The sequence below is a fragment of the Caretta caretta genome, chromosome 8 (assembly GCF_965140235.1).
Source record: "Caretta caretta isolate rCarCar2 chromosome 8, rCarCar1.hap1, whole genome shotgun sequence".
NCBI classification, from domain to species: Eukaryota; Metazoa; Chordata; order Testudines; family Cheloniidae; genus Caretta; species Caretta caretta.
In genome coordinates, this window is record NC_134213.1 from 86,080,924 (window position 1) to 86,107,767 (window position 26,844).

At 40.9% G+C, this 26,844-nt stretch overlaps 2 protein-coding genes across 6 annotated transcripts in view; one reads left to right on the plus strand and one right to left on the minus strand.

The window, feature by feature from the left end:
• Positions 1 to 11,079: 11,079 nt before the first annotated feature.
• FPGT (fucose-1-phosphate guanylyltransferase) lies at positions 11,080 to 18,322 on the minus strand. Its single transcript, XM_048862622.2, has 4 exons — positions 18,185 to 18,322; positions 15,789 to 15,956; positions 14,113 to 14,205; positions 11,080 to 13,207 (listed from the first exon to the last, which is right to left on the minus strand). Exons 1-4 carry the CDS (start codon positions 18,261 to 18,263, stop codon positions 11,760 to 11,762), a joined length of 1,788 nt encoding a protein of 595 aa, XP_048718579.1. The 5' UTR covers positions 18,264 to 18,322; the 3' UTR covers positions 11,080 to 11,759.
• Positions 18,323 to 18,375: 53 nt separating this feature from the next.
• The window catches only part of LRRIQ3 (leucine rich repeats and IQ motif containing 3), a 122,666-nt gene continuing 114,197 nt past the window's right edge, over positions 18,376 to 26,844 (plus strand). For 2 of the 5 annotated variants that reach the window (XM_075131733.1, XM_048862617.2), the window contains exons 1-2: positions 18,514 to 19,075; positions 25,712 to 26,009. In XM_075131733.1, the coding sequence (XP_074987834.1) occupies positions 25,749 to 26,009 (261 nt within the window). In that variant the 5' untranslated portion in view covers positions 18,514 to 19,075; positions 25,712 to 25,748. Of the gene's footprint in view, positions 18,490 to 18,513; positions 19,076 to 24,372; positions 26,010 to 26,844 lie in introns of those variants that run through there. The other 3 variants (XM_048862619.2, XM_048862620.2, XM_048862621.2) reach the window with 3 other exon arrangements.

Below are 26,844 nucleotides of genomic sequence, written 5' to 3' on the forward strand. Positions count from 1 at the left end.
GATTTAAGGGTGGCAATTTTGCAACAGAAAAGCTTCAAAAGCAGACTCTAAGGAGAAACTGCTGAGCTTGAATTAATATGCAAACTAGATACCATTAACATGGGTTTAAATAGAGACTGGGAGTGGCTGGGTCATTACACATATTGAATCTATTTCCCTAAGTTAAGTATCCTCACACGTTCTTGTCAACTGTCTAAATGGGCCATCTTGATTATCACTACAAAAGTTTTTTTCTCCTGCTGATAATAGTGCATCTTAACTAATTAGCCTCTTACAGTTTGTATGGAAATGTCCATCTTCTCTGTATGTATATATATATATCTTCTTACTATATGTTCCATTCTATGCATCCCATGAAGTGGGCTGTAGCCCACGAAAGCTTATGCTCTAATAAATTTGTTAGTCTCTAAGGTGCCACAAGTACTCCTAAGTTTTCATTTGTTTTTTCATCTGCCACTCCTGATGTTCTTCTTTAAGTGCCCAATTTCTCCGATTTCAATTTCCTGCCTAAAAGGTTACTGAAATAATACTCCCCTCTCAAATTTCATAATATAATATACACAGTATGGCCAAATCTCTTCATTATACCATGCTCTCAGAGCATTCAGGGAAATCATTAGGATGATGTTCATTATGCGCCCCATTATTGCACTACACAGGAAAACTAATTAAATAAAGAAAATTGACATGAAAAAAATCATTAAACACTCATCTTGGCTTTATTTGAGACTGTACCGTCCTGCACAGTAGCACAGTAAAATTTCAGGATGGATGGAAAGCTGGCAGCGCTATAGAGGTTTATAAATTCTATATTTGTCTAGCAAGTCCAGCACATGCTCATTTAGGTCAAATCCTGCTTTTCTTCAGGAAGAGTCCTTATTTAATGGAAAACTCCTGCTGCAAGCAATGTGAAGGGTTAATTTGTCCTGCCTAAATGAAGAGTTCATCAGTGGATCCTTTCTACCCTAAGAAGCCAGTAAAGATACTTGGAGCAGCATCATGATCTAGTGGTCTGGGCATAGGACTAGGTGTTGGGAACTCTTATTACTTTGTGGTCTTGTGCAAGTCCTTTGATTGAGCCAGGCCTTGCTTTTCCCATCTGTGAAATGGAGACAGTTGTAGTCATCTACCTCAAAGGTGGGCTGAGGAAAAAATAGTTCACTTTTGTAAAGTGCCATGTAAGTTAAAAAAAGAAAAAAGGCAATGGGTAAATCAAGTTTGGAGCACAGTTATTCACTAGGGGCCCAATGCTAGCTCCACTGAGTGCCTGTAAACTGGCCCTCCTATTAGCCCAGGAAGTCGGAATAAGCCACAAGGAAAAAATGTGTATGCATTTCCATTATACATCCTTAGGTGCTGAGAATTTCTGCTGGAGAAGCAGAAGTGTTTCTTGTATTTCTTTGCACCCCTCTTTCCCTACACACCTTTCACCAATAACTCTGCTCAGATTATAAATATTATCAATTATTTGTATTGCAATAAGGTTCAATTGATATCAGGGCTCTATTATACCAGGCACTTTACAAACATGCAGAGAGACGGTTCCTGCCCCAGGGATCCTAATCTAAACAGACAGTTGCTGAGAGGGGAAACAAGCACAGAGATGTGAAGAAGCAGAGCTAGGAATAGAATTCAGGTCTCCTGAATACCAGTCACAGGACCACATTGCCTTGCAGGCATCCTAATGATCTCTTCATCTCCTGCTTCTGCATGGACTCCAAGTTTTGCCCCAGATCATCCCCCAGTGTGGCCTAACAACCTCCTTTCCTTTGAATACTCTTTTTAAACTTCATTTCTTTTAGCCAGTCTTCTGCTACTAATCTCAGCTCACTTGATCCCACTGCAATCCATGTGCCTGGTCACATTAAAATCATAGAATTCATTATTTTTAAACCCCAACAAGTTAACATAATATAGCTCAACTGGTCCTGACACCAAACACAAACACAGGACCAGCTTGTGAGCTTCTTTTGCACAGGTGAACATTTAGTCCCATGAGTCCCATTGGATTCAGTGGTAGTACTCATGTAAGTAATTACTCCTCCATGTGAGAAAGGACTCACAAGCTGGCCCACAGCACACACACTCAGCATTTGCCTCCTCTCCTTCTTTTTGTTCATTCTATTAATTCTTCAGATAGTAAAACATGGTGATGGTGATGCTTTTACTTTTGTAAATTTCTATCCAGAGAGGACTGTAAGGCCAAAAGGGCTGGAACCATGTGTTATATTATGCCTACAAAGCAATACAACACCTTCCCCCCACCATGGCACTATATCATTATATGAGCAAAAAATGTCATCCCCACTTGAAGATGCTTAATCCCTACACTATCAACAGAGCACATAGACACTGGGCTGGTGTTCAAATTCACCCCCCCACTGGGGCATGGCTTTGTTTGTTAACTCAAAAATGGGATCACATCAGCCTGAGACTAAACTTTTTCACTGATATTTTCCTCCAAGGCTCCTGTGTCCTCGCTCCTTACTCTAGCGAGCCACTCCAGCTTCCTTAATGTTCCACAGGAATTAAGGAGCTGCACTAACCCCAATAAATCAAGAGCTTCAGCAGCTTTATATCATTTGCTAACAAGGTGGTCAACAGAAGCACCATGAACCCTGATTACACTTTGTTTAAAGAAACCATATTCCTAATGAAGTGAAGAAACCTTTGGTACATCAACAAAATACCAGAGGTAAAATCCTGGCTTCATTGAAATCAATGGCAAAACTCCCAGCGACTTCAGTGGAAACCAGGGTTTCACCCAAGATGTTAATGATAGTAGCTATTTTTTGTATGACTTTGCCATATCTTGCTATGGCTGAATACGTGGAACTCCCACTAAAGTGAATGAAAGGATATGGCTTTAAACAACCAAAAATATTTAAGAGAATCCAGCAGCTGGCAACCTAATAGATGCTTTAATTTTTTTTAATGGACTAATTGAGATCCCTTTGGGAATAGTCAGGTGTGTGCTTTTTATTGTCACTAATCATCATTTTTCATCCAGAAATGTTCTTTCATAATTCCTTTTCTCCCTTTTTTTGAATAATGCAGTAATATAAAGAAAAGGAGTACTAGTGGCACCTTAGAGACTAACCAATTTATTTGAGCATAAGCTTTCGTGAGCTACAGCTCACTTCATCGGATGCTTTCAGTGGAAAATACAGTGAGGAGATTTATATACACACAGAACATGAAAAAATGGGTGTTATCATACAACTCATCTTAAGTGATCACTCTCCTTACAGTGTGTATGATTGTATATTACAATAATTTCAATGTAAGGAAGTCCACATAAAATTATGGGTTCCTTAAAGAGTTACTGGGCAAAAATTTGTTTTCTATTATGACTCAGTTGAAATCAATGGATACATATGTAAGTGGTGCTTATTCATGATGGATAGGGCTCTGTATAGGTCATGGTGGTGGCAAAAGTCATGGATTCCGTGACTTCCGTGACCTCCATGACTTCTGTAGGGGCCAGGGTGGCTGCTCAGGTGGCCCGCAGGACAGCCACATCATCTGTTGCTCTGGCGGCTCTGGGCAGCGGTCCCCAGCCTACTGGCCAGAGCGGCCATAGTCTGCAGCCCCTGACAGCTGGTGCTACTGGCCCCAGGCGGCCCCTCCAGCAGTGCCCCCCGTCCCGATTTAATCATAGTTATTTTTAGTATGAGTCATGGACAGGTCACCGGCAGTGAATATTTGTTTATTGCCTGTGTCCTGTCCACGACTTTTACTGAAAATACCCGTGACTAAATCATAGCCTTAATGATGGATCTGCAACTGATCACGCAAAATATGTGCATCAGCCATATATACCTATATGTGTACGCATAAAGCAAAACACTGCATATGGTAAAATATTTATAATATTTTATTTGAAATAATATATGGAAAACTATAGTTTATTTAAAACATAGCTCTGTAAATGATTGCTTTTCAGAGGTATTACACTAAACCTAATTATATCTTAAACACTAGAAACACTAAATAAATGCATGAGGAACCCCACTTTTATTAACCACAGCTCTATCGATCCCAGTTTGCTTTCTGAAAACTCAAGGCCAAAATATATAGTGTAGAAAGCAATCATGGACTGGCACAAGCCCATAAAAAAGTCTAATCTTTCTCACCCAGTAAAAGAAATCTACACTTATTCTGTTACAAAAGATCTGCTTTTATTAAGCTCTCTGCTTCAACATTTAAATGTTTTATTACCTCTCAAGGCAATGCATTGTCAAGCTACATGTTAAATGAGACTGGACATGAAACACCTCACTGGCTTGCAAAGGAAAAAGAGTGGACATTTAATGAATCTATTCAAAAGTGATAGGAAAATAGGAAATTACTTAGCCACAAACTGTTCAAGGCTATCGCATATTTTAAGAGAGGTAGACAAGTTAACATTTGAGCAATGAATGCAACATACAGTATATTTAATACAGACAATTGTTTAAGCAATGTCTACTTTGGGAATAGTAGTACCATCAAAAAAAAAAGTAAAGAATAGATCTTGCATAGGAGAGATTCATCAATATTCTGAAGCCATAGTCAACCTGTGGAACTCCTTGCCAGAGGATGTTGTGAAGGCCAAGACTATAACAGGGTTCAAAAAAGAACCAGATAAGTTCCTGGAGGATAGGTCCATAAATTGCTATTAGCCAGGATGGACAGGGATGGTGCTCCTAGCCTCTGTTTGTCAGAAGCTGGGAATGGATGACAGGGTATAGATCATTTGATGATTACCTGTTCTGTTCATTCCCTCTGTGGCACCTGGTATTCCTCTGACAAAACAAAAAACAAACAAAACAAAAAGAGGAAAGGATGTGTGTGAGCTTCAAAATCAGATTTAAAATAGACACTGTTTTACAAACTATGCAATTACTGTCCTACCGTGACACCATAATTAAAATATACATATTTCCATGGTAGGAAAAAACTTTAGGCACAGATTTGTGAGCATATTTTGGCAACAACAGATTTCAATGTAACTTGGCCTGGATAGATTATATCAGTGCTGTGATGAGTTACATTGAGCCTGGCATCCCCCCAGCTCTTACACCATGAATGCACTATTTCATAGCTAGTACTGCTAATAGGATTCTGACTGAACAGCTCTACATAATAAGAAACCTTGTTGGGGACAATTATTTTCTTTGTCGTTATCGACAGTTCTGCTTGTAAAACTAACTAGCAGAAGCAAAGAAAGCTGTGTGGATTATAACAATACAAAGGAAAAACAGAGATAGGATCAACCTTTAACCACACAGTGTGTTTTAACAGACACCCTCCGGCTTTGTAAAACTGCTGGATTCTTGAAACATGGCTCATGCCGGGAAGCATACGTAAATGACAGGAACAGAAATACTATTGAACACAGTAAGTAAGCAGCACATCCGTGTTTCCACATTCTGGGACAGATTGTGCTTCCTCTTCTGAAGTGGAAGAGGAGCCCTCAGGGAGATTTTTTGCTTCCTCATGCACCTGTACGGGGAGTGAAAGGGGGCTACTACAGACTTGGGATATGTGTACACTGCAATTAAACCCCCATGGCTGGCCTGTGTCAGCTGACTTGGGCTTGTGGGGCTCATGCTATGGGGCTGTAAAATTGTGGTGCAGACATTTGGACTCCAGCCCAAGCCCAAATGTTGTGGAGTACTCCAAGGCACTCCACAAAGCACAGAGGCATGGCTGGGTGTGGTGGGGTCTGACCAGGATTCTACTCCTTCTGTCCTTCCAGTTGGGAGGAATACAGACTGCAGTCTTTTCAGGAATTAAGAACTCTTCCAAGACTATTTGGTCATTGTGCCTCTCTCTCACCTCCTCATCCCCAAACACCAGCTGTGGTATACCAATAAAATAAAAACCAGCAGGATCTTATTAAAGGGGATAAGACAAAATGTCGCATTTATTGTAAATACAAAAAGAATCATAGCAGACAGGCAGTTATAGCTTATAGTTATAGCTATAGTCATTCAGTTTCACATTCATTCACAGGTTCATTCATACACACACACAGGTTCTGCAAATTTGTTATAGTTACCAGCCTAGAGGTTGCTCATGCCAAGTTACTGGCCAGGTAACTTGGGCATGAGGGTGGAGCTGAGTCTTTGTCAGATGTGCATCCGATGCTCCTGGAGGGTGGTAGCAGAACCAGACTCAAAGTTCTCAGTTTCTAAAGTCCATTTTTATAGGAATTTATTCCTATGCCAGTCTATGGGAATTGCTTCATCATGCTGTTGCTGAATCAATCAGCAGATGGCACATTCCTGATGGCTCCGTGCTGCCAGATGTTATCTTGTTCTTTGGTTCTCCTATCCTTGAGGCTATTGGGTGGATTCCAGTCTGCCCTTCGGGAGGCTCCGGAGGTCATCTGGTTGTCTCTACTCTGCGCATTCTTTGGCCGATCGATCCTGAACTCCTAGGCTGGCACCTCCCTGATCATTCATTTGTTATCTGTTATCTATACCAAGCATCCATCCACATACATCCTCTATCTCTATTTTAATCACAATTGTTAACAAAGCGAGATAAATACAACAAAAGGGTGGGGAGTCTCTGTGTGCTGTTTCTGTTGTTACAAATTTCAGAGTAGCAGCCGTGTTAGTCTGTATTCGCAAAAAGAAAAAGGAGTACTTGTGGCACCTTAGAGACTAACAAATTTATTTGAGCGTACACTTCAGACCCCCAGGACACTCAGTTAAGAGCATCAAGGGAGCGCTGAGAGGCAGGGGCTGGGACAGGCAGTAGCTCGCCTCGCGGTGGACCGCCAGCTTGATCACAAGCTTAACTGAGTATCCTGGGGGTCCGAAGCCTATGCTCATATAAATTGGTTAGTTTCTAAGGTGCCACAAGTCCTCCTTTTCTTGTTGTTACAAAGTATCACTTTGAATCTCTCTCTGTTTTAGGATGTTCTAACACAATTAGCAGCTTGCAAGTTTCACACACAGAGGGAGAGAAACAGTAACTACAACAACAAAAAAACCCCTACCAAGGGACAAGAGACCTCTTAATTAGCAATGCCCTGCAATTTAAACTATGGGGAGGGGAATCAAACTTACTTTTGATTTTAATACAGAACTTCTTTAATATGATCCAACAGCTCTGGATACAAAAACCAAAATCTCTGTCTTTATACGAAAACTAATTTCAGTGAACAATGTGGTTACTAATGCATTATGTTTGGGGACCGTCTTAAAATAAATCTTCTTATAATAGTTAAGAATGAATGAGCATATTAAAAGAATACAATTACTGGTTACCATGTATTTAAGTCTGTATACTGATGAGGCAATTCAGCATGAAAACTATCAAGGAGCAAAGTCTGGTCTCTAATGGAAGACACGAAGTCTGTGTGTCAAACGTTTGTGTTTTCCACAATGTTTTGTAGAACTTCACGCTAGTTGATGACACAAAGATTATGCACATTAGGCTTTTTTTGCCCTTGTCTTCACGAACAAGGTCAGCTCCCAGACTACTGCACTGGGCAGCACAGCATGGGGAGGAGGTGACCAGCCCTCTGTGGAGAAAGAAGTGGTTCGGGATTATTTAGAAAAGCTGGACGAGCACAAGTCCATGGGGCTGGATGCACTGCATCCGAGGGTGCTAAAGTAGTTGGCGGATGTGATTACAGAGCCATTGGCCATTATCTTTAAAAACTCATGGCGATTGGGGGAGGTCCTTGATGACTGGAAAAAGGCTACAGTAGTGCCCATCTTTAAGAAAGGGAAGGAGGAGGATCAGGGAAACTACAGGCCAGTCAGCTTCATCTCAGTCCCTGGAAAATCATGGAGCAGGTCCTCAAGGAATCAATTCTGAAGCACTTAGAGGAAAGTGATTCACCCAGGGCAAGTCATGCCTGACTAATCTAATTGCCTTCTATGATGAGACAACTCGCTCTGTGGATGAGGGGAAAGCGGTGGATATGTTATTCCTTGACTTTAGCAAAGCTTTTGATATGGTCTCCCACAGTATTCTTGCCAGAAAGTTAAAGAAGTATGGGCTGGATGAATAGACTACAAGGTGGATAGAAAGCTGGCTAGCTCGTCGGGCTCAATGGGTAGTGATCAATGGTTCCATGTCTAGTTGGCAGTCTGTATCAAGCAGAGTGCCCCAAGGGTCAGTCCTGGGGCTGGTTTTGTTCAATATCTTCATTAATGATCTGGAGGATGGCGTGGATTGCACCCTCAGCAAGTTTGCAGATGACACGAAACTGGGAGGAGTCGTAGATACACTGGAGGGTAGGGATAAGATACAGAGGGACCTAGACAAATTAGAGGATTGGGCCAAAAGAAATTTGATGAAGTTCAACAAAGATAACTGCAGAGTCCTGCACTTAGGACGGAAGAATCCCATGCACTGCTGCAGACTAGGGACCGAATGGCTAGGCAGCAGTTGTGCAGAAAAAGACCCAGGGTTTACAAAAAGAAAAGGAGTACTTGTGGCACCTTAGAGACTAACAAATTTATTTGAGCATAAGCTTTTGTGAGCATGCAACCGATGAAGTGAGCTGTAGCTCACGAAAACTTATGCTCAAATAAATTTGTTAGTGTCTAAGGTGCCACAAGTACTCCTTTTCTTTTTGTGGACACATTCTAACACAGCTGCTACTTCGAAACCTAGGATTTACAGTGGACGAGAAGCTGGATACGAGTCAACAGTGTACCCTTGTTGGCAAGATGGCTAATGGCATTTTGGGCTATATAAGTAGGGGCATTGCCAGCAGATCGAGGGACGTGATCATTCCCCTCTATTCGACATTGGTGAGGCCTCATCTGGAGTACTGTGTCCAGGTTTGGGCCCCACACTACAAGAAGGTTGTGGAAAAAATGGAAAGTGTCCAGCGGAGGGCAACAACAATTATTAGGGGACTGGAACACATGACTGATGAGGAGAGGCTGAGGGAACTGGGATTGTTTAGTCTACAGAAGAGAAGAATGAGGAGGGATTTGATAGCTGCTTTCAACTACCTGAAAGGAGGTTCCAAAGAGGATGGATCTAGACTGTTCTCAGTGGTAGCAGATGACAGAACAAGGAGTACTGGTCTCAAGTTGCAGTGGGGGAAGTTTAGGTTGGATATTAGGAAACACTTTTTCACTAGGAAGGTGGTGAAGTACTGGAATGCATTACCTAGGGAGGTGCTGGAATCTCCTTCCTTAGAGGTTTTTAAGGTCAGGCTTGACAAAGGCCTGGCTGGGATGATTTAGTTGGGGATTGGTCCTGCTTTGAGCAGGGGGTTGGACTAGATGACCTCCTGAGGTCCCTTCCAACCCTGATATTCTATGATTTTATGAAGATAGATTAAGTATTCTCATGACTTTATGCACCATATTCAATTACTATTTTTACTTCTTGATTTGTATGGTGTTTGATTGCAATCCTTAATCTCAGTCTTCACGAACATACCCCTCTGCAACCATTTAAAAAAAAAACACAAACATTTCACTAACCCTTTATCCTGTTGCCTAAGACCTTTTTTTCTTGGCATCCATCCTTATCCCCGTTGCAAATTAAATCTACACTTTCACCCTGCTGCAAGCCTGGGGGGGTCTAGTTCTTCTGTACCGATTCACATGCAGAAGACTTTTAACTCAAGTAGATAAACCTTCCAAAAGAAGTAGTGCCTTACCAGTGACACACGATGAAGGTTAAAGAAAACTTTGGTATTAAATATTATTGGTGAGACGTTCCATTGCCTTGTAGCTAGCATCAAGAAATATCAATAGGAGTTAAGAAAGCAGCCCACAAGCACTTGGTTACTGTGAGATATATCAAAAAGGTTGGTACAAATTTAATCTGATAATTCTTATCTTTGATTACAACACCACTCGCAAGCACAGGATCTTTTGTGAACCATGGCACACTCACTCATTAGGCTCCCTACCCTAACAAGCCGAACCTCAAATTCCACATTATAACCTTAGGCTTCCCCTTCCTCTAAAACCTCTGGAGAACTCAACCAGGGATAGTTTTATTACTGATAATTCCATGATATGATCAATGCTACATGTACTCAACATTATTTTGCACATCAGTATACACTGCCTTGTTTAGTCATTAAAACTATTGTTAAACATTAAAGATATTGGACTTAATTCTGATTTCCGTTTTACTAGAGTAAATCCAAGGAGTTCCTCCAAATTTAGACTAGTGCCAGAGATCAGAATCCGGTTCTGTGCTTATAATATAAAAATAATTAATTTTAGGGTCCTGGGGCCTGACAAACATAAAATTCATGTTTGACTTCAAATATATTTTTCATGAGAAATGTAGTTCAATTTTTTGCTCACGTTTCCAGCTACTGAACAAATACCTTTCACTTATGCATAGCAGAGTCATATGTTGTGTTAACTCATCTGCCCTAGCATTGTGACAGCTTAATGGGCACATTCTAAGGGGAAAAAAGGTAAAATATTTTAAATTGTAACAATGTAGTAAAACAGTCTGAGGAAAAAATATAGTTAAAATTACTTTGTGGAGTGTGCAGAGTTAACTAGCTCAGCACACAGACACAAAATGGACAGCCAGGGCACAGGATCATCCACAATCAACAAAAGAATAAAAATGCATGATGGAAGGGGTAATGTGGGTTGGGAATGTGACTGCATGTTCCCAGATGATGAAAAAGAGCGAGCAGGTATATTCATCAACGAAGAAGCTTCTGGAAAGTGCGCGAGGAACAGTTGTCAGAGAGGAGACTGTGTATAGTTACAACATTCTAAATTCTGGGCAAAATAACTGTTTATTGCAGTGCCACTGAATATTGTGAATGTCGGTATTCTAGAACGAAAACGGATATTATTTTGCAGGAGAGACTGCAGGTAGCAAGCGTACACAGCTGAACATGGGACAATGAAGGAGGCATTACCACAGCTTGATACTCAAAGGTGATACTGAACTAGAACATTCTATTGGCCCTGGTCTCCTTTGAGAACTGAAGTTATGAAATGACCACAAGATGTAAGAGTCTTGAGAGATCCTTGTACACCATAAGGGGATTCAGAGAATTGGAATCGTAAATTAATGAGCCATTAGATTCTGGAAATCGTTGATTCAGAAAGGACCATAATGCAGAGATATGGAAAGTGCATTTACTTCAATTTACTTATGATACAATATTTCAGATCACAGCTTTTTAGATATATTCTTTCCACAAATTATTCAGTATTCTGTAAGAAGATATATATAGCACAAATACACAAAATTTCCCATTGCTTGTAAAAGTGATGATGAGCTAACGTTTAAACAAATATAAAAAAAAATCTTTTGTTTTGCTTAAAATAATGGAAAATTACCTTAGCTTCTTAAAATACCCATTTTAAAAGGATACCGTGAAAAGAGGGAAATGTAACTCATTGCTATGCCACACCATGTTGCAAGAGCCAACATTGTACTCTGAAGAAGTTTTAAGTAATTTTCAATCAAACTCCTAATTAATGTTCATTCCATATTAACAAAAACTAAAAAACAAAACAAAAAAACCCATACATACTGGATACCCCAAGAAAATTCACCGCTTAGTGTTTTCATAGATTTGAAATATTTCATTAATTCTTTCATCAAAAGAATAGTTTATCTGTGTTTTTTGCATTATTAATGTTATGCTACAATAACACTGTTAATGCAATTTCATTATTTCTACTTCAATTAAATCAGAAAAAAATAGATGTATACTTTTTGCTTCTGGGTTTTACAAGCTTGAAAACAATCAATCATCTTCACGTTAAAGAAAGGCAAAGTGTAAAAACACTGTACATCTACAAATCAGATTTCTCTTTGTGTCTTTCTAGAGTGATTTCTTCATAAATTTGCTGCCTGAACTTCAACATGTCTTCTACATCTTTGTAGAAGAGCATTTCTTCAATAGACAGGAGCTTCCAGCCATTCAGTTTAAAAGCTGATTTGTTTTGCACAGCATTTAACATCTTTAATGACATTCTAACTGAACCACTTAATGTAGAGCAAACAGGGAAAATCCGAGCAGTCCACAAACCCAAACTTGTCTGGTCACCAGAGAAGAGTTGGTCTGAAACTCTCAGGTCCCAGAGTTCCAAGCACTGCAGTAAACTGATTCCAAAAAACTGAAGGGAATGTACATCTGACAACAATTTCACATTCTTTTTCAAGTTGTCTTCTACACCAAGCACCATACTCACATACATTACTTTTCCATTAACTCTGATGCTCAGTGAACTCACAAAAGAATTTGGTGGTACATCTGCGTTAGCACTTATGCAACAACCACTGATAATGCTGTTTGTCCCTACTGAAACATCAGGTCCCAGCCTAGAGTATTCAATAACAGAGACAGGTGCTATAACACAACTTGAATCCAGTATGCTTTGAATGATACATGCTGATATATCTGAGTTTTCTGCTTTATCTGGAAAGATGCTAAAAGCTTTAGATAGTAAGCCAAGCTCCAATTTTAATTTACTATCAGAAGTAAAATGAAATAAATACTCTTGTGTTGTCCCAATATGATAGAACCTGGAATTATTTAAGACTATAATATTAAGTGATGTTCCTTTAAGAAGAGAAAATAGCTTCTGCCTTATTTCTGCTAACTGTGATCCTTCTTTTGTGACATTATCTGTGATTTTTGTGTAATCATGAGTTGCTCCAGGTCCCAGAGCCTGGAGAAAATCACCATATGCATCTATTTCACAGCAAAGAGTGTCCAGCTGCTTAAAAAACGTTAGTAATTGTTTTGCAACATTATGATCAATGTAAAATAAACTGTCTGTATACACATACTCGCAGTCCATTTTTAAGTCACTGTGTTCTCCAGAGGAGTTTGGTTGAGAGCAATTCCTCCTTATGCATACTGCACCAGACTGATGCATCTTTTCAATATTAGGTTTATGTAGGAAATGATGACAAGTTCTGTATTCAAGCTCTTTTTCTGATAAAGCAGATGAATCTAACACAAATACTCCATGAGTGGTACCAATAGTCAAATCTGAAGGGTGAGCTAATGCAGTGAACCCAGGTTTATCAAACTTGATGACTTCTGTTGCTCCAATACTATAAAGTTCAATATCATCTGCACAAGTAATGAGAATTCCTGGATTCATATGGGTCGGAAAATCAATGTACATTGCCAACTTCAGCTCCAACATCTGGTAAATAGGGTCACCGAAAGGCAAAGCTGTGAAAATTTTTCCCAGTGCACTTGTATTTGGTAAACGTTGACTATAACCACCTTAAAAAAAAAAAAGTTTTATTATATACAAGTTTCACACACAAACATTCACATTCCTCTTTGAAGATCTCTCTTACTGGTATATACAATTATCAAGAACTAGTTATAAGTTACAATATCGAAGTGGCTATTTTACATATGGACATGGCTGTATTCTAAGCATGCCTTTAAAAAAAATGAAGATTTAAAGAACTGACATTCTAATCTCAGTCGAACTCTTTCAGACAGAACTAATAATGGATCCTGATCTCGATCCTCAAGTGTCCAAAAGACAGTATGCATTAAAGAGAGCATTTCCTAATTTATTGATTTCATCCTCTTCAGTTTGTGCTCAAAGTAAAGTAGGAAAAGGACTTTTTGCATACAATGAAAACAACAAAACTGAATTACTTCCATTTCATTTTTTATTTAGTAGATAAACCTTCCCACTCTCCTGTCCTTTACTCCCCTGGCACCATTTTTTATATTTACTTCTCCCACTCCCTTAAAATGAGCAAATATCTGGCACAGAGCCAAACGCTGTCAGAAAGCGACTGGCATTAATGTCTCTCTTCTTTCTACATGTAAGCAGTCCCTTTTGCAATTTCAAACCATAAACGAGCCAAACAACTCATCTCCCCAAGAGGATGTTGCTGTATGGTGACATAAGGCTTCTTTCTCTCAAAAAGCTGAGGTTGCTGTTTCACAGCACTTCCAGGCTCCGTTAGCTGAGATAGTTGGATATGAACTGCAAACCCACATTCAGATGCCATTCAACTGCCAAATCAGCCAGCCAAATCTGAGCTCACTTGAGACATCACATTTGACAACTTCTTCTCCCTATCACCACCACCATATTTTCATTCGGGGGCAAAAGAAAAAATAGCATCGTGTCACAGAAAATTTAAATCAGGAAAAGGATTTACCAGAATGAATTAATATGATATTAACAGAAGTCCATTTATCACCATACATCTCTTCCAAGCACTGAAGGACATGAAGAGTTGATCCACCATTTCCTACAAAATATTGAGTACATACATTAAAAACATCAACATTAGTTACATAAATATGCCAAGCATACTAAAGTCATGTGCTAGCAGTACCAGGGGTTGAACGGGGCTGGCGTGGGGAATCTGGGCACATAAGTGCTTTTTAAGATGCTGACCTCTTGCTCCAGAGCATAAATTGTCAATTATTTTTAAATGAAGTCTCTAGCCTCATGGCTGCAAAGATCATTTTAAATTGTGAACGGAGTGCAATGATATCTTCCTGAGATTGCATAAAACAACTCTGAAAGGATGGTACTATTCAGCTCCATCTCAATACTGTTGATCAAACCTTGCAGGAAAGAGGTTGGGCAGTCACCTTATGATGCTCTGAACAATCCACTATAAACCTCATCTCACATGGGCAGGTCTTGGGGAAAAAAGAACACTTTCCCCAGCTCCAATTCATCCTCTGAGTGACATCATCATCAAGGATCTGTCATCAATTCCAGAGGCTGTAAAAATTGACTCTGACATGTAACCTGTCATACAAAATCTCACTAATGATTTTAAGCAAGTTTTCAAACGACCTTTTTGACATGTACAGTACAGAAAAGGAAAAAAAATAGAGGTTTACCAGTATTTTGGTATTTATTGTTCTTCTATAACATAAAACAATTTAATTTCAGAAAATTAATCTTTGCAGATTATACTATATTCTAATCATATTTGTTACTTTCTAAACAAACAAATGGCTGAGCTACTGAAGTTTACAAGATGACACTGTGCATGCTCAGTGACTACTTTTCATTAAGACTCTTGCCTATGCATTCAGTGTTATGAATCGAATAGGTGTAAACGTATTCCACTATAGACCATAATGGATCCATTATGATGTACAATATGAACATATAAGAACAACATGAATCAGTGACATTCTGTGTTATGCACTTATAATACAGAGTATGTATATATTATTAACATACAATCAAAGTCTAAACCACCATGATCTATATACTGTGCATGCACCTTAAGGGCAATATATCAATGTTACTAGGTAAATTTTAATACATCTGCTGAACTGATATGAAGTCCAAAGGAGCACCAGACTCATTAATGCTAATAATTACATATTTGAATCAAAATACACTGCTTAATGCCATTAGAACACTTTTTGTGATTTAATTAATATAATTCTGCTTCTAACAGCTTTCTGGAACTCGTTTGCTGTAAGAGACAGACAACTGTCATAATACTTACTACAATGAGCACTTTTTGTCTGTCTGAAAATTATTCAATGTGTAATGAAATCTTAAACTATGAACCTTACCAGTGGTGAGGTGGCTTCTGCATCACTGGAAATTTTTAATCACGATTGGCTATTTTTCTAAAATAAATGTACTAGTTCAAATATAAATTAATTGAGGGAAGTTCTATGGCCTGTATTATACAGGAGGACAGACCAGATGGTGACAATGGTGCCTTCTGACTTTATACTGAATGTAGTCAGAGACCGGCAAAGTTAATTTCTTTGACTGATTGTCAGAAAGAGGTATGTATCAACTACTATATCATGTAAGTGAAAACAGAAAAATTGGCAATAAAATACCCACCAATTTTTGGTCCAGGGGGATCCACAAAAACATGGTAATGAACTCCAAGAGGGAGTTCCTTTCTTTTCAACTTTTCTGATAGCTGTTGCTGATAAGCCAATTCCTGTTTTTTGTCAGCTGCTGTAATTACAACAACATCCCAGAATTCTCCAGTTTGTGTGACTTTACCTATTTGAAAAGTGAGTTAACAAGAGAGACCATCAGTAGAGTACAATAGTGAGAGATTAATGACTTTCTCAGTGGTATGACATTCAAAAACTACATTAAAGGAACTTACATTAAAATCAAGCAATCAAATGTTATTAAATGCCCAAATAAAAGTGGCCACATACAACCTTAATTTGGTTGCCTCATGAATATTCATTATGACAGACTTGCCCAAAAATGCTTAGGAAATCCAGAAATCCTAAACTTCCTACTACGATTCCCCTCAACTGGCTACATTAAGATAAAACAACAATTTGCCCTGTTTACACTTTGGGTGAAATAAGGACCTCATTGAAGAGAATGGGAGTTTTACCATGGAGATGAGTGGAGCCAGGATTTCACTTTAGGATTTTATGTATCTATCTTGTTATAAAAACCTTAGTGTGCTTAAGGAACCGTTAGTGTGTGTCAGCAGAGTCCACAGGAACACTTAGTGCACAGCAGGCTAGCCCAAAGTAGATTTATGCCCCAGCCTGCTGCGAACTAAGCGTTGTTGGTATGGACAAGCCCTTAGTCTAGACATGGCCTTATAGCCTTATTCATGTAACAATTCTAGCCACTTTAACACACTGTGGTGTACAGCGTTGACCTCACTCTTTATGGGTGCATCAAGGAATCTGCATACTCTTAACTAGACCCTAATTAATAAGACAATGCTATGCTACCTTTGTTCCTTAGATTTAACACGAGTGATGTTCTCAGCTCAGAAATAGCCATCAACCCATTGTAACTCAAATCCCATGAAAATTTAATTCTTCTTGGTCTATAGAACGGTCACTCTTAATGGAATTATTGTTTTATAAAACATTGATACATTCATATAGGGCAGTTCATATATTCAATATGCACCATCTCTCCTGTAATCTGAGTCACCTTAAACCTTCTCAGATTCAATCTTGTAACATCATGTTGATCTGCATAACTAGCAGCTGTAGCCGGAAACACTGTATTTCTCCTCTCTCACCTCTTTTTTGAAATCCCTAAAAAAGTGGCTTTTCAAGAAAAGTGACAATAAAATGGAAAAAAATTAAAAATAATTTGCAACTCTCCCTACTTACTCTTCCCCTTGTCCCCTAAAACTCTATGTAGAATCTGCAGAAGTTTTCCCCTCAGAACTCATTATTTCAGAACAGATTTGAACCTTCCCCCCCCCCCCCCCAACTACTTTTAACACCACACTCCATAAAGTTGTGAACCAGTCAAGGATCTACATAGGCGGAGTCACACTGATGTAAAAATCGACCAAGAGGATTCTTTTGAAGGACTGTGGACTAAAACAGTGAATACAGAAATGGAACTAGGAGTCAGGAGACCAGGGTGCTTTCCTCATCTTTACAAATGACTTGGGCCTTGATCCTGCAAACATTGATGCATGTGTTTAACTTTAAATATGTGAGCAGTTCCAATGAAGTCAGTGGGAATACTCCCATCCTTAGAGTTAACCCTGCATGATTGTGGCCTTGCTGAGGGACTCTGTGGGGTGCTCATTGGGACACAACTCTCCGTCTCTTAATTTTCCCATCAGTTGCTAAAAGCCAGAGCCAGTACTGGGGACATTACTTACCTTCCAAGAAAAACGCCTGTCTTTCAGATTTACAGGTGGAAAACGCTACACCAGTGGTTCCAAAACTAGGGCAGCCGCTCGCCCAGGGAAAGCCCCTGGCGGGCGGGGCCGGTTTGTTTCCCTGCGACGTGGCAGGTTCGGCCGATCGCGGCTCAAACTGGCTGCGGTTCGTCGCTGCAGCCCAGTGGGGGCTGCGGGAAGGGCGGCCGGCACGTCCCTTGGCCCACGCCGCTCCCCGCAGCGCCCAGGAGCGAACCGCAGCCAGTGGCAGCCGCGATCGGCCGAACCGCCGACGCGGCAGGTCAACAAACCGGCCCGGCCGCCAAAGGGGCTTTCCCCGGGCAAGCGGCGGCCCTAGTTTAAGAACCGCTGCGCGACACGAACAAGCCCCGGATCCTGCAAACGCTCCCAGGCGGGCTTAACTTCACGTCTGATGCTTGCCGCTGAGAGACAGGTGTTTCGGCTGGGCGGGGCCGGCTCTCTCTTTGCCGGGTCAGGGCCTACGCTTCGGGCAGTTACTCTCAGGACGGGGAGCTTGACGCTGCGGATCCGGGGTGACTCCCCTGAAGCAGCGGCCCCACCCCAGCACCCCGGCCCCGAGGCCAGCCGCGACCCCGGCCCCTACCTCTCAGCCGGTCAAACTTCGCCAGTCTCCGCCGAGTGGCCTCTTGGAGCAACACCTCGAGCTCGGCCTCCGCCGGCATCTCGCCGGCTCAAGCCCAGGCCCAGCAAGGGCCTGCCGGGTTCGGTTACCGGCCCCGCCTCCCCGCGCGGCTCGGCCCCGCTCTGGGGCGGGGAGCAGGGGGCGGCTCTCGGGCCGGTTCCCATGGTAGCCGCCGGACAAACAAGGCCGCCGCCACCTGCCGCTCGGCCACCGCCGTACACCGACCAGCTCCGCCGCCGGCCGGGCTGGGAGCGGGCGGGACGCGGGTGAGAGTGGAGTGGGAGGCGGGAGGCGGGGAGCTGCTCCCGGGTAGGGGGCTGAACCCCGGGCTCTCTAACTGGTCGTGGGAACCGAGGGAGCCCAGCCCCTGGGTTTCACCTCAGCGTGGGGCTGAACCCGAGAGTCTCTTAACGGGCCCGGAGGCCCAGGGGGACGCTGAACTCCGGGGCCTGGCCCGGGCAGGGGGGGCTGAACCCCGGGGTGCCCGACAGGCAGGGATGAGTGAAGATTTAAAGCAGGGCCCCCCGGTAGCTAAGGGCTAACTGTAGTGCACTCCCGGTTGGTAATTTCTCACTACAGAGTTGGAGGGGTGTGGGGGGCAAATAAGAGTCTGTAGCTGAACATTTCACCCTTAATGTCGAAGTCTGGCGCTGACACTGACAACACACCCCAAAGATTCCTTGGCATTTTTTGGAAGAGTCAGGTTGTCAAACTGCATTCCCTGGCTGGATTCCCACCTGAGTGTCTTTGGCATAGCTTCCTAAATCTCCAATTTACACCTTCCAATAGCTGCGGTGTTCTTCTTCACCTCCTGGCTCAAGCAGCAGTGTTCTGGCCCAGAAGTGGCTGTAGGTCAGTAGTGCACAAAGTGATCCATGTGTCTTGGTACCTGATGGTCTGTGTACTATACTGAGAAGTATAGTAATAAATGATGTGTTAAAGTGGCACAGTAACTTTTGTCTTTAAATTATCTGGTTTGGAAATCTTTTATAATACATGCATCTCAGTATTTTGGCCCAGTCTTACAACTGAATTCATGTGGGTGCATTTGAGTGCACATGGACACATAAAAGTCTGCTTAAGTGGTTCAGGGCCCTAGTTTCCTGTTTTTACTAGTTTTAATTTCCAGAACAACATGAGTAGATTATATGGTTCTCTTTCTGACGCACACTGATAGGAAACTTGGAATTTTCTAAAATGTGTTCATGCTGTGTTGTATCATTTATTTTCCCTTTGTACTTGCTCTTTGTTATTTACTGAAAAAAAGTTTCTTTTGCTATGTTCTAGTGTCTAAAGATGTCACAAATGATAAAGAATTACAATGTTTATTCAGTTTGATTAAAAACATCTACAAGAAAAAACAGACTATGCATTTAAATCATAAACATTCTTCAGTGACTGCTCATAACAAACTTTTGAATAATACTGTTCAATAATTTGTATATAAATGCACTTTTTAGTGGTATTTTGGTTATTCAATGCAAACAAGGATTATCAGTTAAAGAGAAAAATAGCTTTCCTTCCAGTTCTATTAATGGGTGGACTTTGTAGGAACCTATGAATGTATCTTCTGTGCATAGACTCAAACCTACAAGGGCTTGGGGTATGTCTAAACTTAAACTGCTACAGTGGTGCAGCTGTTTATGTAGATAATCCACCTCCTTGAGAGGCAGTAGCTAGATCAATGGGAGAATTCTTCAAGGGCAGTGCTGTGACTCTGGGAGTTAGGTTGGGATAGCTACATCTCTGGCTATGTCTACACTACCGCGGTAAGTCAACCTACGCTATGCAACTCCAGCTACGTGAATAATGTAGCTGGAGTCAACATACCTTAGGTCGAGTTACCACAGGGAGAAAATCTCCCATCAATTTACCTTACTTTTCTCATCGGGGGTAGAGTGAAGGGGTTGACTGGAGAGTGATCTTTCCTGGATCCGCTAAATTGACTGCTGGTGGATTGATCTCAGAGCATTGATCCTGGCTGTAGTGTAGACTTGCCCTCTCAGTGGTATAGATTTTTCACATTCCTGAGAGAAGCAGCTATGCTGAAGTAAATTCCTAGTGTAGACCAGGCCTTGTGCACATAAGTAACTTTATTGACAATAGTTGTAAACTTACTCACATGCCTAAGGGGATGTCTACACTTAAAATGATACAACATCACAGCTGCTTCGCTGTAGCGCTTCAGTGTAGACACTACTTACACTGATTGGAGGGGTTCTCCCGTTTGTGTAGGGAATCCCCGAGGGGTGGTAGCTAGGTTGATGGAAGAATTCTTTCATTGATGTAGCACTGCCCACACCAGGGATTATGTCCGTTTAACTGTGCTGCTCATGGGTTTGGATTTTTCATACTGCTGAGAGACCTAGCTAAGACGACTTATAGGGCTGTCAAGTGATTAAACGCACTGTTAAACAATAATAGAATACTATTTATTTAAATAGTTTGGAATATTTTCTACATTTTCAAATATACTGATTTAAATTACAACACAGAATACGAAGTGTACAGTGCTCACTTTATATTATTATTTTTAGTACAAATATTTGCACTGTAAAAAACAAAATAAATAGTATTTTTAAAAGTTCACCTAATACATGTACCATAGTGCAATCTCTTTATCGTGAAAGTTGAACTTACAAATGTAGAATTATGTACAAAAAATAACTGCATTCAAAAATAAAACAATGTAAAACTTTAGAGCCTACAAGTCCACTCAGTCCTACTTCTTGTTCAGCCAATCGCTCAAACAAGTTTGTTTACATTTGCAGGAGATAATGCTGCCCGCTTCATGTTTACAATGTCACCTGAAAGTAAGAACAGGCGTTTGCATGCCAATTGTAGCTGGCGTCGCAAGATATTTATGTGCCAGATGCACTAAAGATTCATATGTCCCTTCATGATTCAACCACCATTCCAGAGGACATGCGTCCATGCTGATGACAGGTTCTGCTCGATAACGATCCAAAACAGTGTGGACCGATGCATGTTCATTGTCATCATCTGAGTTAGATGTCACCAGCAGAAGGTTGATTTTCTTTTTTGGTGGTTCGCGTTCTGTAGTTTCCACATCAAAGTATTTCTCTTTTAACACTTTGAAAGCATGTTCCACACCTTCTGCCTCTCAGATTTTGGAAGGCACTTCAGATTCTTAAACCTTGGGTCGAGTGCTATATCTATCTTTCGTAATCTCACATTGGTATCTTCTTTGTGTTTTGTCAAATCTGCAGTGAAAGTGTTCTTAAAATGAACAACATGTGGTGGGTCATCATCCAAGACTGCCATAACATGAAATATATGGCAGAATGTGGGTAAAACAGAGCAGGAGACATGCAATTCTCCCCCAAGGAGTTCAGTCACAAATTTAATTAACACATTTTTACAATGAGCATCATCAGCATGGAAGCATGTCCTCTGGAATGGTGGTCAAAGCAGAAGGGGCATACAAATGTTTGGCATATGTGGCACATAAATACCTTGCAGTACAAAAATGCCATGCGAACGCCTCTTCTCACTTTCAGGTGACATTGTAAATAATAAGTGGGCAGCATTATCTCCTGTAAAGGTAAACAAATTGTTTTGTTTTGAGTGCAGATATGTAACAAACAAACAAAAACTACATTTGTAAGTTTCACTTTCACAACAAAGAAATTACACTACAGTAATTGTCCCAGGTGAATTGAAAAATACTATTTCTTTTCATCTTTTTACAGTGCAAATATTTGTAATAAAAAATAATAATATAAAGAGAGCACTATACACTTTGTAATCTGTGTTGTAATTAAAATCAGTATATTCGAAAATGTAGAAAAACACCCACAAATACAGTAAAAGCTATTTTACCTGGCACTTCATCAACTGGAAAGCTCTATAAACTGGCATTTCTGATATTAATTGAAATTCCAGTTTATTGTCTGGTTGGCGTGGGGCCGGCAGGGGGTTGGGGCGTAGGAGGGGGTGTGGAGCACGGGCCCTGAGAGGGAGTTTGGGTGCAGGAGTGGGGTTGGGGCACAGGAGGAGGTGCAGGGGGCCAGATCTGGGAGGTGCTCACATCGGGCGGCTCCCGAGAAGCGGTGACCTGTCCCAGCTGCTCCTAGGCGGGGGCATGGCAGGCTGCATGCTGTCTGCACGCTGTCTCCACCCGCAGGCACCACCCCCGCAGCTCTTATCGGCCGTGATTCCCAGTCAATGGGAACTGCAGAGCTAGTGCTCAGGGCGGGGTGGGGGCAGTACACGGAGCCGCCTGCCGCGCCTCTGCCTAAGAGCATCCAGGACTGGTCACCGCTTGTGGGGAGCTGCCTGAGGTGAGCACCCCCCGGATCCAGCGTCCCGCACCCACTCCTGCGTCCCAATCCACTGCCCCAAGCCCCGTCCCGCACTCAAAACTCCTGCCCAGAGCCCACGCCCCGCACCCCCTCCTATGCCCCAACCCCCAGCCCCACATCCCCTCCCTCACCCAAACTCCCTCCGTCTTAGTTAACTGGCATTTTTCATTTACCGGAACTCTCCATTTCTCCAACGTGCCGGATAAAACAGCTTTTACTGTATTTATTAAATTTCAGTTGGAATTCTACTGTTTTACAGTGCAATTAAACGTGTGATTAGTCGTGATTAAATATTTTAATTGTGATTCATTTTTTTAGTTAATCACGTGAGTTAATTGCGATTAATTTGACAGCCCTAGTAATTTACACTTCGTTAACATCATAGAGATACTGCAGGTAAAGAATGGGGTCCTGATCCTTCAAAGACTTAATACGCATGCTTAATTTTACACACACAGCTGTCCCCTAACCTACAAACAGTTGTTCAGTATTGGTATAAGCCATGTTGCTGAGAGTTTTTCTTTTTCTTTTGGATGTTATGGCTCCTGATCTGCAATCTTCATTTGCTTTTCTGAATTTAGATTCTACAGGTGCAGAATATAAACAGAGGAAAATGAAATGGTGGTATCTTTTGATAAAGTCTCACCATACACAAATCTTGCAATAAAGGAAGCCTTAAAAGTAATACTGTTGTAAAGAATTTAGGAAACAAAGTGTGTCATCATGAGAAAAGTATCCTAGTTCTACTAAAAAGCCAATTTTTTTATCGCCTACTTATCACCTATCCCCTAGTTAGCGCTAAAAGTGGTGACTTAGAGTGTAAATGCTGATGGACCCTAAAATATCAAAGTGCTACTGACCTGGAATTATGAAACTTTTTCAGTGATTCATTAAATAGAGTTTATCATCACCATGGCAATATAGATCGAAAAAGCTTTTTAAAAAATAATTTTAAAAATTACTTTCTTTGCTCAGTATAAGTAATCCTTTTGACCCTTCTTAGTCTTCCCACATTACTGAGTAAATGTAGGTAAAAGCATGAAGTGCTTTTATAGAATGCATACTTAGTTATTTTTCCAGACTCAGACTCCCATTGAAGCCATGGCAAAACTTCCATTCATGTCAGTGAGAGAGAGTTTGGATCCTTCATTCACTGTTGCAGATATAATTATACGATTTGTTTATAATAAGGTGAATGTTCCCGGAGTTTTAGGTTCTTAGTACCATTTTCATTCTGTTCTGCTAGTTGGCAGAAATGTAACATTATTAATGGATCCCATTAATTTGCCATGTTTCATGAATACTATATACTTGTTCAAAAGTACATTGTACAAAATGGATTAAAGCATGTTCCAGGTAATAGATAAACATTTTAAGTAATAAGTGCCTCTTGTAACAGTGTAGTACCCTCAACAGATAGCCAGCAAATGTTCATGTATTATATTCTTTCCAGATGGAATAGTTCCTTTAGGAGAAAATTCCCATCCTTCTGAACTGGAGAATGATTTGCAATCTTGTTTAATACTTTATCATAGACCAGGGATCGGCGACCTTTGGCACACGGCCCGTCAGGGAAATCTGCTGCCGGGACGGGACGGTTTATTTAACTTCAGCGTCCGCAGGTTCGGCCGATCGCAGCTCCCACTGGCCGTGGTTCACTGTTCCAGGCCAATGGGGGCTGTGGGAAGCGGCAAGGGCAGAGGGATGTGCTGTCCACCACTTCCCGCAGCCTCCATTGGCTTGGAACAGCGAACCACGGCCAGTGGGAGCTGCGATTGGCCAAGCCTGTGGATGCTGCAGGTAAACAAACCATCCCGGCCTGCCAGCGGATTTCCCTGACAGGCCGCATGACAAAGGTTGCCGATCCCTGTCATAGGCTCTCATTTATTCAAACCTTGTGTCCTTCACATACACCTCTGCCACATGTACTTCACCTAATTGTGTATAATGAATAAAGGTTGAGAGTAGAGTGGTGTCTGTTGTAACTAGTATGCACTATACTCTATAGAAGCAGTTTTCACAGTGTGATTAAAAATATATGATAATTTACAAGGAATTTAGAAAACTGCTGAAGATATAAAACTCATGAAAGGTTTACTGACAATAATATGATTTCTGTTCAACTGAAATCTTTGAATGTATAATTAGATCCCTAATATTGGAGTAAAATATAGCTATACTTATTTTTAATATTGTGGCATTAATTTAATTTGATAATTCATACATTTGTGTGCATTCCTTATGTTACAATAATCAAAGTCCAAAAATATTGTTGAATCCAGCTGTTCTTTGCAGTTACATTTTTTGAAAAAAAGATAATTTCAACTAAAGGGACATTCCTACCTTTATCAATAAAACCACATCAAATTGTGCCAGATTCCAGCAAATGTCATACAGTAAAGTGTTGGATTGTCTCAGTATTTGAAAAGAAAACCGTCTGAGCTGTGATATTGATGATTCATTAAGAAACAGGGACATTTGTGCTGCTCTAGGTGCGCTCTTTTGGATAAGATGTAAACCAGAGTTGTTCACCATTTGTGGTTATTAAAGAATTCAAAGCAGTTTTTTTGTAAGAGCAGGACTGTTAGCACTAGTATCCTAACTAGATTGTAACTCAGGAAGTTGCATTCTGCCAACAAATTTCTCCATGCAGTTTCAATGGCTAATATTATTCTTTGTTTTTTCCTGTCTAATTTATTGTGTTGTGTTGCTGTGCATTCTTAAACATTGCCTCACTTCCAAGGTGGCTGCATTTTAGCAGCTGTATGAATTCATCCCTACAACCCGTACTCATGTTAACAGGGAGGATCAACTAATAAACAGCTCAATACATGTATGTATGTACCGTTCATTGACTGCTTGACTGAGTGAATACAAAATATAAAGGGTTGCATAATCAAGCCTACAGTTTGCAAAGCACTTTTTGGGTTCCTTTGGAATAAAATGTGCTATATACTAATAACATGCACTTACACTTTTTCATTCACTTTTATGTTTTAAAATTAATCCCATAAGAGGTCCCCCCGCCCCCGTGGATGTGTAGTGTTTTACAGAGCAAGCAGTGTTGTAACAGACAGTTGGATATGTATTTGGGGTATTTGAAATTTTTCTTCTGAAAGTTGAATAAATGCAACCTACTGTGTAGTCCTTCTTCTTTTCTTAGATCTCTTGTGGATGAACCACAAAGCAGATAACCAGGCATGGAGGAATTAACTGAACACCTTGTTTCTACTTCTGAAAATTTATTACTCAAATATGGACAAACTACCAGTCAAGCCCACATAAAGAAGCTGAAAGATCTTGCTATAGTTCAGTTAAATGGGCTATATTTAAAGAATGTGAGACATTTGCAATACTGTGTTTTGCTTAAAGTATGCATCCTGTCTAATAATTATATTACAAATATTGATGCACTCGAATGTTGTACTCATTTGGTTAAGCTGGATCTCCATGGAAATCAGGTAAACAGTTGTTTTGGAGATATGCAAAACAGAATAGTTCAATGAAGTAAATTTATCCGTAAACTTGTGTGTTTCCCCAGTATTTCTTAGAAGCAATTTAGATTTTAAATGCAGAATTTAACAATATTATTTGTACATAGCAGTTGCTCTTCTGATTTAATATTTTAGATTTTTACTCTAAAAATATCTGTTCAGGAACAGTTGGTATAATCTTGGCTGCACTGAAGACAATTTGATTTTTGCCATTGACTTGAATAGGGCCAGGATTTCACCCAATGTCTACTTTTTTCTAGAACAACACCTACCACAAGGGGGTTCTGATTCTTATTGGGGCCTCTATGCATTACTGTAACTTAAGTCTTAAGTGATGATAATAATAATAGCTCAACACCTCTGCATATGAATTCATAAAGGTCTGTCAAAATTATATAAATATAGAATTTGGTTGACTGAAGAGTGATAGCATGAAATGGAGTTTTTCCCAATAAAATTTTTCCATGCATTGTCTAATGCAGTGGTTCCCAAACTTGTTCCGCCACTTGTGTAGGGAAAGCCCCTGACGGGCCGGGCCGGTTTGTTTACCTGCCGCGTCTGCAGGTTCAGCCGATCGCGGCTCCCAATGGACACAGTTCACTGCTCCTTGCCAGTGGGAGCTGCTGGAAGCGACACGGGCTGAGGGACATACTGGCTGCTGCTTCCAGCAGCTCCCATTGGCTTGAGCAGTGAACCACGGGAGCCGCGATCGGCCGAACCTGCAGACGCGGCAGGTAAACAAACCGTCCCGTCCCGTCAGGGGCTTTCTCTGCACAAGCGGCGGAACAAGTTTGGGAACCAC